General features: G+C 45.6%; 1 protein-coding gene across 4 annotated transcripts in view; it reads right to left on the bottom strand.

Annotated features, from left to right (window-relative positions):
• Nucleotides 1-14,821, bottom strand: part of CADM4 (cell adhesion molecule 4) — a 449,467-nt gene that overhangs the window by 18,610 nt on the left and 416,036 nt on the right. For all 4 annotated transcript variants that reach the window (XM_033962734.1, XM_033962736.1, XM_033962737.1 and 1 more), the window contains exons 6-7: nucleotides 14,164-14,254; nucleotides 12,270-12,442 (exon numbers count right to left, since the gene is read on the bottom strand). In XM_033962734.1, the coding sequence (XP_033818625.1) occupies nucleotides 12,270-12,442; nucleotides 14,164-14,254 (264 nt within the window). The remainder of the gene's footprint in view (nucleotides 1-12,269; nucleotides 12,443-14,163; nucleotides 14,255-14,821) is intronic.

The raw sequence follows: 14,821 nt of genomic DNA, 5'->3' as shown, positions 1-14,821 counted from the left end.
CAGCACTAATTGAAACATAGGCGCCTATCAAGAGAGAGCGATTCTGTAACAAGGCACCTCTAAAAATTTAGGCGGCCTTCAAAAAAATAGGTGCTATGCATGTTGGGCGAGAGCATGGCTTCGTATTAGGCGCTGCTCTTAAGAATGCTTAAGTGCTTGCATGGGCGCCTAACTTTTAGTTGCGCCTAGAACTGGCCTATTTATTGGGCGCCTCCAAAATAGGTGCCCAAATAGGTGCCGCTCAGTGCGATTCACTAAACAGCACCCAATTGTTCTTGAATCGCGCTGAACGGTGCCTATATCAGCGCCTTACTTTTGGGCGCTTCTAATAGAATTTGCCCCTGCTAACGCTGTCATGTTCATCGTGCATGTAAATGTTAGAATACAAACATATATTTGGGTAAATGTGCACTTATACACGTATATGCCAGTTTGCCACCTAAGCCCTATTCTCGAATTATACACTCCCACTTATACTCATAACTTACAGAATACTGTAAGTCAGGGGTGTCCAACCTTTTGGCTTCCCTGGGCCGCTTTGTCCTAAAACAAATTTTTGGGGGCCGCACACACGCATAAACGCTGCAGCAAGACAGAGGAGGGAGCCGGCAAGATGGTAAACACCCGGGGGCAGCAGAGGAAAACACTGCATCTCCCTCAACCGGGGCCGCACAAAATATTTAACGGGGCCGCATGCGGCCCTCGGGCCACAGGTTGGACACCCCTGCTGTAAGTTATGTGGGTCCGTGTCCACACATGCCAACTCTATGGCTAGTGTATGCCAGTACTGAGTTACACTGATACTGTATAATGGAACTCAGTTGCCCAGGTTCTGTTACAATAAAGGCTCCTACCACACAGCCTCGAGGCACCTACATAGAGGCTCCCAGTTATAGAATTGCCTCCTATTTTGGGCTTATGACAGATCTCAAACTTCACTCTTTTAAAGAAACAAACAATACTATTGAATCTCAGCAATAGTTTTACTGTGGGGAAAGAGAAAAGTGTGATTGGCCAGGGGTTTCTTTCATTATCTCTGGGGCTCTTAGAGATCTTTCTGTATAGTGTCTTATAGTCAAGTTTAAACTCCAAGACGTTAGGCCAAAACAGGCCTAGTCTAGAGTATTCTCTGTTTCATGGTTATTTGAGTTACATTTAAGTTGACCTTGAAGAGGTTTAGACTTTTTCAAGAGAATCATAATTTGTGCCTGCTCTTGTCTTCACTCGTAGGGTCATGATTTGTATTAGATCTTCAGCAGGTTCAGGTTCTCTGGCAGATCATCTCTCTCTCTCATTTCCCTTCCCTTTCACTCACTCCTCATTCTTCTCCTGTCACACTCTCAGTGTTGGCACTGATTCCCTGACTTTTGCAGAGGGTTAGATATTTCTAAGAGTAGTATCCAGAAATTAATTCTCAGAGTCAGCAGTAAATGACGGAGATATGAGAGAGAAGGGGGATGGGGAATAGGCAAGGAGGGAGTGGCAAGATCCCCTCTCTGAATTCTACATGCAAACTTTGTAGTAGCACGGGAAAGAGTCTGATCACGGACAGCCAAAGACAATAAAGCATGCTGTCTTCCACAAAAAGCATAGAATGACTCATGTTGATGACTTCTAGATATAGGGGATATTAACCTGACATAGGTTTACCCTTATCCCTTATATGGGGAGCAATCAGACTCTGCCTACGTGCAGGCCCTGAGCTTAAGCCTATTTAAGATAGCTTAAGAAGTATGCATTATAACCTTTGGACTGTCACATGCTTATCTTATTTGAGCAGTCCTTATTAGGAAAGGACATCAGCTGACAGGCCTTGAGGACGTGCAAAGACTCAGGCTCTGTCCACGTGTTAATCAGGCCCTTGTCTAAGTGCTGAGTTGGATGATGATCACGAGGTAAAAGCACGAGGTAAAGGGAGGGTGATCACGAGGTAAAAGCATGTACCTATCTTTGTATCCACCAATGTAAAATCATGTACCTTTGTACCCACCAATCATGAGATGTGTAAACGAGGGAGTTACTATGATGTCATTAGCTTAGAAGCATAATAAATAGGGACTCGGAGCTAGTACTTACTAGCGCCGCCTCCCGATTCTAAGACTGTGGTGTGTGTGTTTCCTTTGTGGGGCATTCCTACAATTGAGAAAGTCATGGGGGAAGCCACTGCTTGCCCTCGATCGGTAGCATGGAATATTACTACACTTTGGGTTTTGGCTAGATACTAGTGACCAGGATTGGCCACCGTGAGAATGGGCTACTGGGCTTGATGGACCATTGGTCTGACCCAGTAAGGCTATTCTTATGTTCTTATGTTCACGGTTTCTGGTCTCTCTGGCTTATACGTATTCCTTCTCTCTCATTCCTGGGTATGTTTTGGCTGAGCCCCAGGATCATTATATGGTGTCAGAAGTGATCAATGAGAATATTAGTGGAGAGAATTTGAGATCCAACTGTTCTGGAAGCTGAAAGCAGAGGGTACAGGAGCCAGAGAAGAAGAAGCTGCTGAATTTGCACCCAGGTAATACAGCAGCCTGACATACTTAGAGGGAAGAAAGGTAAACACAGAGGTTTTGTAATCACTTCATTCCCTCATCCAGCCTAGATTGTCTGGCAATAATGCAGAGAACTAGAGAAAATTCAGGCAGTTTTGAACTTGTTGTTATAGAAGTTGAGCAGAAACATGGTAAAAAGTCATATTTTCTGTACTTTAGCATACTGTGTGTGTGTGGGGGGGGGGGGGGGGGGGGGGGGAGGGGAATAAGCACCAGAGTGGAGAAGTAGTTTAGAGGTAAGAGCACTGGGCTGACAACCTTGGAAGCCAGAGTTCAGATCCAATTGCTGCCTCTTGTGATCTCAGGCAAGTCATTTAACCCTTTATTGCCTCAGGTACTAACTTAAGCTATAAGCTTTCCAGGTATAGGGAATACCCGAGTGTAACTCACCTTGAGCAACTAGTGAGAAAGATGTGAGCTAAATCCAAATTAAAATAAAAAATGTCTTTCATGTTTGCAGAAGGATAAAGTATGAAAAAAAATACAACAAATATTGGAAAGGTACTTCAGCTAAAATGAATAAAGAGCTTTCAAAGGTATTGATTTGTTTTACACACATACAAAATATGAATGAAGGCACAGAGCAATAAGCTACAGTTCTAAAGAGTATCAGTCAGATCTGTGCCTTTGGGGACTTAAACTCTCTGTTCAGCGAAAGGAGTACTTGAGGCATTAGAGACAATGCAGTCAGCAAGAGGAAAATTACTCCAGATACGCAGGGCTGCAAAACCAGTGAAGGCCCAGGCCAAAGAGCTATAAGTATTTGAAGAGGCACTCCAGGCATAGACATGAAGGAAAATGAACTGAAAAAAACAGTGGTCACCAAACAGGAAAGCTGCCATTAGGGCAGCAAGTGGCAGGCTGTGTTAAGACATTTTGCAAAATATGGCAGATCCCATGTGTGACAAACTACAAAGCTGAGCATAACCCTGAGGAGTTCTGGCAATGATCTCTAAACCCCTCAAGTTGCTTGCTTTTTAATTGTGAGCTTGCAAATGAAGAATGTTCACAAAACTACTCCCTGTGGAATTTCCCTAGGACAATTTGGTGACTGGTCAGTGTTGCTCCTACTTCTATGCCTGTGGTAAAGTCTGCATGGGATTCCAAAAATTGTATCCTATGTAATGTTTGCTAGCTTTGCCTCTGGGATCAACAGCATGGAATGTTGTTGCTCTTTGGAATTCATGAAGCTTGCTACTCTCTCAAATTCTGGAATCTTGCTAGGCTTTGGGATTCTGCCAGATACTTGTAGCCTGCATTGGTAACTGTTTGAAGCAGGATACTGTGTGAAGGGCTCGGAATATACAATCCAATATAATAGATGGCTTTCCAATCCATGCACACAGTGAGGGAAGAACTGTGTGCTAAAACGAGCTGACTGATGTTGGAAGCACTACAAGATATGCAGAAAGTTCAGGCAAGCTCCCTAATTTCTGTGGAGATAAATAATGGTAGCTATGTGTATATTTAGATCCAAGAACCCATAAGTTTATAAGAAAAAACATTATAGCTCATTTTGTAAATGCCCCTTTTTTCAACAACTTAGATGCCTCCTCAGGATCTTGGCAGCTAAAGCTGACAGAGGAATGCTCAAAAATTATCTACATTTAACACTGAAGAGATGAACCCTGACAAGAAGGGGTGGATCAGGCTATTGGAATAACGTCGCAGCCCAATTTAAAGAAAAATGCGCAGCAGCTTTCAAAAATGGTGAATTAGCTGAGAAAATTGATATCTAATTTGTCTACAAGGGCATTGCTTCTAAAGACAGCTTCTGAGAAAAAGAATGAATGCAGGGCACGAATAAGGAAGGATTCCCTTGAAACAGGAATTGATGCAGGTACCAATTGGATGTGTCACAGCCTGAGAGGGGTGCAGTGATTTTACTATACTTGAAGACTATTGTCAAACAGCAAAGTGGTTTATGTTTGCAAAGCGGTGAGAGGGGCAGAAAAAGTATCCAAAGAGCTTGTGGATCTCTGGTCTTTAAAGGTTCAGATGGGCCAGGGGAACACATAACAGAACATAAGAATTGCCACTGCTGGTCAGACCAGTGGTCCATCATGCCCAGCAGTTTGCTCGTGTAGTGGCCCCCAGGTCAAAGACCAGTGCTCTAAATGAGTCCAGCCTCACCTGCAGTTTAGCAGGAACTTGTCCAACTTTGTCTTGAATCTCTGGAGGGTGTTTTCCACTATAACATACTCCAGAAGAGCGTTCCAGTTTTCTACCACTCTCTGGGTGAAGAAGAACTTCCTTATGTTTGTATGGAATCTATCCCCTTTCAACTTTAGAGAGTGCCCTCTAGTTCTTCCTACCTTGGAGAGGGTGAACAATCTGTCTTTATCTGCTAAGTCTGTTCCCTTCAGTATTTTGAATGTTTCGATCATGTCCCCTCTCAGTCTTCTCTTTTCAAAGGAGAAGAGGCCCAGTTTCTCCAATCTCTCACTGTACGACAACTCCTTCAGCCCCTTAACCATTTTAGTCGCTCTTCTCTGGACCCTTTCGAGTAGTACCATGTCCTTCTTCATGTATGGCGACCAGTGCTGGATGCAGTACTCCAGATGAGGGTGCACCATGGTCCGGTACAGCAGCATGATAACCTTCTCCGATCTGTTCGTGATCCCCTTCTTTATCATTCCTAGCATTCTGTTCGCCCTTTTCACCGCCGCTGTGCATTGCGCGGACAGCTTCATCGACTTGTCGATCAGAACTCCCAAGTCTCTTTCCTGGGAGGTCTCTCCAAGTACCGCCCCGGACATCCTGTATTCATGCATGAGATTTTTGTTACCGACATGCATCACTTTATACTTATCTACGTTGAACCTCATTTGCCATGTCGATGCCCATTTCTCAAGCTTGATTATGTCACATTGCAGTATTCACTACTCTGAATAACTTCGTATTGTCTGCAAATTTAATCACCTCACTCATCGTACCAATGTCCAGATCGTTTATAAAGATGTTGAAGAGCACGGGTTCAAGCTGTTTGCCTGGATCTATGAGTAATCCTAAAAAAAGGGCTGTCTGCGAACAGTTACCAACTCTTCACCAGAACAGAAGAACCACAGCTGTATCTTCCACAAGAGAGGATGCAGACTCTGACTATAAAGAAAGATGAACGATCCCAAAAACCTCCTTGTTAAGGACTAGGGTTCGATGGAAGGAAGCTCCGGTGGTGAATAACAAAAACATACCAGAGTGAAATACTGGTAACATCTCCTGAAAGTGCATCTACTGAGCTTAGTCATAATTTTAAGAGGGGCAACACTGAAATGTAGTGTGGAGACACCCCTCCTGCATGTAACACTGTTATACAGAGGGCAATTAAGGGACTAGAGACTCCCCACCCCTGAATAGGACAGTGTTATTCATAAGGTAACCATACGTCCCGTTTTGAATGGGACCGTCCAGTTTTTAGATCCCCTGTCCCGTTGTCCCCACACACAGCTTCGGGATGCCGAAATGTCCCATTTTCAGGGACAGCGTCCTGAAGCTGTGCGCTGGGACAACAGGACAGGGGATCGCTTCCCCTACCTCACTGCCGCACCAAAGCCAGCCTCCTTCCCTCCCTCAAGCGCCGATTTATCCTCCCTGGTCCGCTGCCGCTGCTTGTCAGCCTCCCTCCCTCCAACGCCGACACTCGCAACCCGGAAGTACAAGCACCTGAGACATGACGCGAAACGCAGGGGCACACCAGCTACTGGCTAAAACACCGCCCCCTTCTGCACAAGGGGGCGGGCAGGGTCCCGGACTTGCATGGTGGCTGTGGCAGCAGCAGCATAGGGAGCGAGCGCTGACGTCATGTGGTTTCCCCGCCTTCTTCGTGGGGAAGGGGACGAAGCTTAGGTTGGGTAGAGGAGGAAGTAGTGGGATTGCCATCGGCTCGTGATGGTTTTGCAGTAGGGAAATTAGAAACTAGGCGGGTTGGTGTATTTTCAGGTGAAATTAAAAAAAGATGTAAAAGAGGAGTAAACTAATTAGGCTAAGTTTGATGGAGGTGCCCTGATGCAAGGCGAAGATGGGCATGGCCGATGCCAGCATGCAGTTGGGTCTGGTGTGGTTAGTGGCTCGGGGTTGGGAAGGATTGCGGGACTTAAGGCTGTGCTAGATAAAGCAGAAACAAAGATTGGGTCCGGAGAGCAAGGCCGGCTTTTTTTTTTTTTTACTTTAATTAAGGCAACTTGAGACAAGGTACAAGCAAAAACATCAGTCCACTTTACAGACACCAGAAAATACTAAAAACCGAACCATACATCATGAAAGGGGAGATTCCCCAAAACAAGCAGCCCCAGCCTCAAACAAACCCAAGTTTTTACATTTTTCCACCCATCCCCCTACCTAACAAAGCTGTAGACAAAACTTTGTAGAGAGACCTAAACCCCTCTCTCCCTGCCGCGCCAAAGCCAGTCTCCCTCCAGCGCTGATTCAAACCTTCTCCCTGGGCCGTCACTGCTGCTTCTTGCTGCCCAGAAGCCTTCTTCCCAACATCAATTCTGACGTCGGAGAGGAGGTTCCAGGCCATCCAGGCAGGGTTTGGCCGTCCCGGAACTTCCTCTATGATATCAGAAATGACGTTGGGGGTGGAGCGGAGAGAAGACTTGTAGGCCTGGTGCTTGTGCAGTGCAGTCACTGCACATACCTTGATGTTGCTGGGTCAGGGAAGCAGAGTGCGTGGGGGCAGGGGAAGAAGGGTGACGATTTGTCGGGGGGCAAGGGAAGCAGGCTGCATCGGGGAAGTAGGGTGGCTTGGCTAGGGTGCGTTGGGGAAGTAGGCTGGTTTGGCTTATTGGGGGGCAGGGAAAGCAGGGTGGCTTGGCTTGGCGGGGGGCAGGGAAAGCAGGGTGGCTTGGCTTGGCGGGGCAGGGGAAGCAGGGTGCATCAGGGAAGCAGGCTGGCTTGGCTTGTCAGGGGGCAGGGGAAGCAGGCTGGTTTGGCTTGTGGGGGGCAGGGGAAGCAGGGTGGCTTGGGGGGGGGCAGGGAGACAGAAAGAAATGAAAGAGAAGATGCGCAATCAGAAGGAAATGCAACTACTCAGATCGAATTGGAGAACCAGTCTCCCCTTCCGCAGTAACCATTAATCTCTTCCTCTCTCTAAGAGATCCCAAGTGCTTATCCAACACTTTCTTCAATTCAGACACAGACTCTGTCTCCACCACCTCTTCCGGGAGACTGTTCCATGCATCTACCACCCTTTCTGTAAAAAAGTATTCCTTAGATTACTCCTGAGCCTATCACCTCTTAACTTTATTCTTTGCCCTCTCATTCCAGAGCTTCCTTTCAAATAAAAGTAACTCAACTCATGCGCATTTACACCACGTAGGTATTTAAATGTCTCTATCATATCGTCCCTCTCCCACCTTTCCTCCAAAATATACATATTGAGATCTTTAAGTCTGTCCCCATATGCCTTATGACAAAGACCATGCACCATTTTAGTAGCCTTCCTCTGGACTGACTCCATCCTTTTTGTATCTTTTTGAAGATGTGGTCTCCAGAATTGTACACATAAACAATAAAAGTTCAACAGGACAAGAACCCACGAGTTCAAAATCACACAAAGAGCAGTGGGAATGGACAATGAACACTCCACAAAAAAATCAAGAATGTAAAACCAGACTTGTTTATTCCAATACAAAGGGACAAACATCAACTGTGGGCCCGACACAGTACTGTGTTTCGGCAAATCAAAATGCATGCATCAGGGGGTCACTGTAATGTTGTAATACACTAAGAAGCTCGAGTTTTTGTTGGTGTGTGATTTGACTGAACCTTGTATTAACAAAGGACATGCTCACCTGTGTATGAAAACATTACAGTGACCCCTGATGCAAGTGTTTTGAAACACAGTACTGAGTCGGGTCCACAATTGATGTTTTTCCCTTTGTATTGGAATAAACAAGTCTGTTTTTACATTTTTTATTTTTTTGTGGAGTGTTCATTGTCCGTTCCCGTTGCTTTTTGTGTGCTCCAGAATTGTATACAATATTCTAAATGAGGTCTCACCAGAGTCTTATACAGGGACATTTTACCTACTGGCCATACCTCTCCCTATGTACCCTAGCATCCTTCTAGCTTACACCGTCACCTTTTCAACCTGTTTGGCCACCTTAAGATCATCACATACAATCACACCCAAGTTCCGTCTTCTGTCGTGCACATAAATTCTTCACCCCATAAACGGTACCGTTCCTTCATGTTTTTGCAGCCCAAATGCATGACCTTGCATTTCTAAGCATTAAATTTATCTGCCAAATTTCAGCCCATTTTTCAACCTTTGCTAGATCTTTCTTTATTCACACCATCTGGGGTGTCTATTTCAGATTTTGCTATTATCCGCAAAAAGGCAAATCTTACCTGACAGCCCAGCAGCAATATCACTTATAAAAATATTAAAAAGAACAGGCCTATGAACAGAATCTTAAGGCACACCACTAGTAACATCCCTTTCCTCAGAGGGATCTCAGTTAACCACTACTCTGTCGTCTTCCACTCACCCAGTTCTTGATCCAGCCCATCACTTTGGGGGCCATCCTGAGGGCACTCAGTTTATTTATTAGATGTCTGTGTGGAACACTGTCAAAGGCTTTGCTACATTCTAAATACACCACATCTACTGCACTCCCTCCATCCAATTCTCTGGTCACTCAGTCAAAGAAATTGATCAGATTTGTCTGACAAGACCTACCTCTAGTGAATCCATGTTGCCTCCGGTCCTGTAATCCATTGGATTCCAGAAACATCACAAATCATTTTGTTAGTTCTTTTGGGGATCCATGGCATGCATAAAATCCTTCTCCAGAACCAAAGCTCAAATGAGTCAATCTTCTGTCTTGTTTCCGTAGTGTCCAGCTTCGCATCAATAATTGACCACTGAGAAAATGAGTGCTTGGCTAAGTTTGATCTTCATTTGGAGTATTATTTTCTTCCCTTTGAATACTTTGTCAAGAGCCTTCATTGAAGAGCGACCCAGTACTATTTCGGCCCTGCTAGTTGCTTCTTTGTTTACAAAAGAGCCCAGGAGATTGAAATCCTTTACAACTTCTATTCTATTGCCTTCAAGCTCAAAATCTTCTTCATTTTCCGTGTTCATGATCATCATCTTATTTATGTTCAGTTCTAATCTCATATTATGATTTTTGGCTTTGACTTTTCTCAGTAGATATAGCATGTCTTCTTTGCTGCTGGTGATGAGTATTGTATCCAATTCAAAGTGTTGTCACTGGTACATCAAATAGTATACCACACTGTACCACTTTGGTTTCAATCTCTCTGGGAGAAATGAAATTGGTAGCAATGACAGCTGATAATGTAAGATATGTGGCAACTCAACTTCAAATGTTTTCCATCGCTGGAATATCATATTGGAATAAGCTTAGTGGGCAACTGAGACTATCCCCCTCTTCTACAAAGCCACGCTAGCGTCTGCTGCGCAGCAACAGCCCCAAAGCCCTTTAAATCTCTATGGGCTTCGGGGCCATTACCATGAGGCTTTGTAGAAGAGGGGGTATCACTACAGCTTTAAGAAGATGTTGAAAACCAAGCTGTTTGTAGACGCATACTTGTGATCTGTTTTGCCTAATGTTATTTGGGCATTTTTGTAACTTTTTTTTTTTTTTAAATACATTATTGAAGAATATGTAGATCTTGCTCTCAAATGTGTTGATATTATTTAGAAGAATCATTTGTACTGTTTTTGTTTTTAAGTATGTTTATTTGGAAACCGCTGACTCCAGGCGGTATATTAAGTTTTTAAATAAATCAATCATCTGCATAGTGCCGGAACAAACATGGTAACTGCACAAATTCTGGGTAACAAGTAGAGCCTATAGAAACAGGAGGTGGGGTCAGAGCAGACAGTGGAGTGGCCCTTCTCTGCTGCTTATGTCAGTAGAGGGAGGCAAGGAGGTGGGAGAATCAGCAGTTTCTCTGTCTTTACCCCATTCAATGCAGTAGGAAAGGAACAGGTGTAGTAACTGATTAGTGGGGAAGGGGGACAGAATAGCTAAGAATTCTCTGGGCGTTGACAAATCCAACATTTCCACCACTGATGGTCTTACACAGTGTCTGACATCTCTGGGTCAAAGGAGCAAAATATCTAAGAATGAGAAGGATGGATAGATGGATTGTTCTCTGACTCCACAATTCATGGCTCTCAGCTCTACTCAGTGGCATAGTACGGGAGGGGTGGGGTGCCCTAGGAGCCTCCTTGGTGGGGTTGCCAGCACCTTTCCTCCTCTCCGTCCCCCCCACACCCGCACCTTCCCACTCCACTGCACACATGTCTTCATTTTCCCCCCCACCGTACCTCTAGCTCTGGTACGAGCAGCAGCTCCAACTTGTTGCTCGTGCCGGCCTCGGCGCTTCCCTCCATTACTTCTCGGTCTCACAACTAGGATGTGATGTCAGAGGGAGAGCTGACGCCGGTGTGGGCAGCAAGTTGGAGATGTTGCTCATGCCGGGGAAGCTAAATAAATATGGGGGAAGTGGTGCATATGTGGCGGGGGTGGGGCAAGGGGCATGGCACCGCCTCGGGCGCCTCCTACCCTCACTACGCCAGGGGCTCTACTCCAGGATTTACTCCCAGTGCTCCAACAGGAATTGTAGTTCCAATGTCTCACAGAAAAATTTAAGTTTTATAAATAGGTGAAGTGGGAAATTATAAATATGCTACTACAAATGACTCCACATGTGTGAAGCTGAGAGTCTACTCAAATGGAAGAAAAGCCTCAGGTTTTATCAGCAGAGCTCAAACCACCACCATCACCATCACATCATTGGCAAAAACTTCCACAGAGTGGCGATCCGCTATTGAGGTTTAAAAATTGTTAAGGACTGAGATTTTATGCAGCTATAACAACTGTGATTGTATAAAGCAGTCTGATATGTTGCCGACGTTTCACGGCACTAAGCTGTTTCTTCAGGGCTTATCAACCTCACTTTGAGTCTCACAGAGTGACAGCGTTGTGCTTATGATCTCACCGGTGTCACCAGTGAGCACAATGCTGTCACTCTGTGGAAGTTTCTGCCAATGATGCGGTGGTGGTGGTGGTTTGAGCTTGAGCTCTGCCGATAAAACCTGAGACTTTTCTTCCATTTGAGTAGACTCTCAGCTTCACAAAAGTGGAGTCATTTGTAGTAGTATATTTATAATTTCACTGAAAAACTACCCTGGTGAAAGCTGGACTGCACAGCCTGTCCTCCCTGACGTTCACAGAGATGACACTCACTCTCACACTTTTTGAACCCTATTGCTCACTCAAAGCTTCAGTATAAGCTCATTGATCTTGATCACTGTTTTCATGAGAGGCAAACCTTAGAGAAAACCAAGTAGTTCACCAGTTTGAAGAAATCTGAGAACACCTTCCTGCCTACTGCTTCCCCTTGCCTTATCCCTTTTCCCTTTACTGCTCTGAAGACAATTTTAGCTCCTAAAATTTACCCAACTTGCTCCTCACTTGGTCTGTATTTTTTTCAGAGGCTCCAAAGAAAATCCAGTATCATTTAATGCTGCTTTGATTCATTTGCAAAGCAACACAATACTGAAATCATTCCAGATTTATACCCTGGATGTGCTGCCTGAAAAATCTCACTCTTTAGCCTTCAATCTCACTCCTTGCCATGGTAAATCTTACTCCTTTGGGTTAGTTCACTCATGCAATCTCTGCATTCAGATGTTGACTCACACCGGTTTATAGACACATAAACGTAGACACTTACCATACACCACCAACACATACTGGTCTGAGGCGCGGCCGTGCTTGTTGCTTGTAGAACAGATGTAGGTGCCGTTGTCTACCATGTTCAGTGAGGGAATGTTGAGCATATCACCATGAATTTCCACCCTGTCTGGCAGGGACTCATTCAGTCGACTCCAGATGATCTCAGAGGGCCTAGGAATGAAAAGCAGAGAGATGGAGGTAACAGGAGGGACTGAAGGTCCAGTGCGTACTAGTCAACTATTCTGTCTTTCTTTATCTGTCTCTTTCCTTCTTTCTCTCAGTCTCTTCATCTTTTTCTATCTCTTGCTCTGTGTATGGATGTCTCCCTCTGTCTCTCTTTGTTTCAAGGTTATATGTCTTCTGGGCATTGCTGTTGTCAGTGATATATTATGTCAGAAAGCAGCTGCCCAGTGAGATGAGTTAAGATGAATCTGGGGACATTATGGCACAATAACTCGCCCGGGGGGTCTCCATCAATCACAGGAGATGCTGCACCCAAACCTGGTTCTAATTCAAGGACGTCCCAAGTCAGCCCCTCTCATACCCTTTCAGTCTATCTGTTTTTCAGATAGGATTTTGGGGATGGGGGGAAAAAGGACCCTGGAGGAAAATGCAATGGGGGGGGGGGGGGTGAGCGAGACCCTGGGCTTCACTTGATGGCTTTCTGTGCATCAGCTGCATACTATGATCCATCTGCCCTCCTGTGTCTCTGTTGGAACAGGACATCTGTGAGTGACATGCTCTCTTAGAAAGAAAGGTGGGACTCTTCTTAGGGGTGGGAGGCAGGGGACCCCTCCATCAATGATCCATTCCTGACATGTCCAGAACAGCTCACTGGGATTTTATTTTAGCTAGTTGTATTCCAGGGCACAAGAATGGGATGTTACTGTGCTTTGGTTTAGCTGAAAACCTTTCAAAGATTTGACAGGAATTTATTAAGCATTTGCATGCATATATGTGTATGAGAGCTCCTGTGTGTGTGAACACATGCATGTTTATGTGAGTTGGGATTACAGGCAATGCAGTTATTTATTTATTAGCCTCTGAGGAGGATGAGTGATACTTATGAGCCTTAGAACAGGTCCACAGTCTTTCCCATGCTCCTCTCCTATCTCCAACCCAGTGGTCTCCCTCTCAATGGTGCCAACAGCAGAGCCTCTTTCCAGCAGTGCCCCCTGCCAGAGGGAGTTTCCTCCAGCATGATGGATAGGACTCCAGTCGCCTTGCCTGTTCCCTAGCATGGCTCCTGCTCACTTCTCTGACCGTGACTTCCGAGGAGAAATAAAAAGCACATAATTGCTGTGGAATTGAAGCTCTGATTAGCTGCCGTCTCCCTGACAGGCAGAGATTGCTGGCACTCCAACGGCACATAAAAGGGCAGATTAGGCATTCCATCAGTGTGAAGGATGTGGCTGATTGCTGCTAGGGAACTGGGGAAATTAGGAGCTTGTGCTCAGGAGAGAAGCGGTGTGCACAAGCTACCGGAGGAGGATGGAAGCCCCTTGTGGGATGGTTCCCTAACGGGGAGATAAGAAGAGAAGCGAGAACCATGCCTAATAGCTCCCTGATGAGAGATGGATGGGAAGATTAGTAATAACGGTCAGGTATGAGGACGCCTGAAGAAGGCCAGGGGCAGGAGAAAGGCTGCAAGCGGTGATTCCTTGGGAAGAACTGGCAGAAGGCAAAAGACCACACCGTCTTAGTCTGCCGGGACTCCTGCGCAAACATTAGGGGGACTTTAAAGCCTGCTAACTGGCTGTGCCTACTTCAATTTCAGGCAGGCTTGGGAGCTCCCTGTTGCATGGGGGGATGGGGGGGGGGTTAGGGCAATTGCCTGACTGCATCCTCCTAACACCAGCCCTGGTGAAAGCAGGCAGCGGTGTGATACTCACAGTGGGTTTCCTGTCATTGCACATGTCAGCATTAGACTGTCTCCTTCCCGCAGGACCCCCTGTGATGGCTGGATCTTGACTGTGGGTGAATCTGCAACAAGAAGACAGGGTTGATGGGAGAAAGCCCCAACCGCAGTAGTGAAGTGCCCAGACACCCCCCGCCCCGTGCTTCCCTGTGCTGTACTGCTGGCTCAAATGTCCATTCATTAAATAATAGATCAATCAGTTTCAGCTGAAAGGACTGGAGGCGTTGATCAGTCCTTCTCCCTGCCAAAGAGAGAGAGGGATGAGAGAACACAGCTGCAGCTTCCCTGCAGCTAGTTCCCAACTAGCAGCTGTCAGTCCCACTGCAGGGCTCTCTGTGCTCCATTAGCTGATTAGCAGGTTGGGGAGGAGGCTAAGGGCAGGCTTGGCACTAATGCACAGATATTTACATATGTGGGCTGTAAATGGCTCTCCTAGGGCATGGCCTCTCTCTCTGGCTGAGAGTGCGTGGGAGGGAAGGACAGGACCCTTCCTGTCAAAAGTCAAAAATAAAAATCTAAGGAAAATAATTTTGACTAACAGAAAAGACATGACAGAATACAATGGATATAATTGCAAAATGCATATATTCAAGCTTGCTGAATAACTGAAAAAAACCAACAGCAATACCTAA

The sequence above is a fragment of the Geotrypetes seraphini genome, chromosome 11, assembly GCF_902459505.1.
Source record: "Geotrypetes seraphini chromosome 11, aGeoSer1.1, whole genome shotgun sequence".
NCBI classification, from domain to species: Eukaryota; Metazoa; Chordata; class Amphibia; order Gymnophiona; family Dermophiidae; genus Geotrypetes; species Geotrypetes seraphini.
This window is presented reverse-complemented; position numbering and strand designations above follow the sequence as displayed.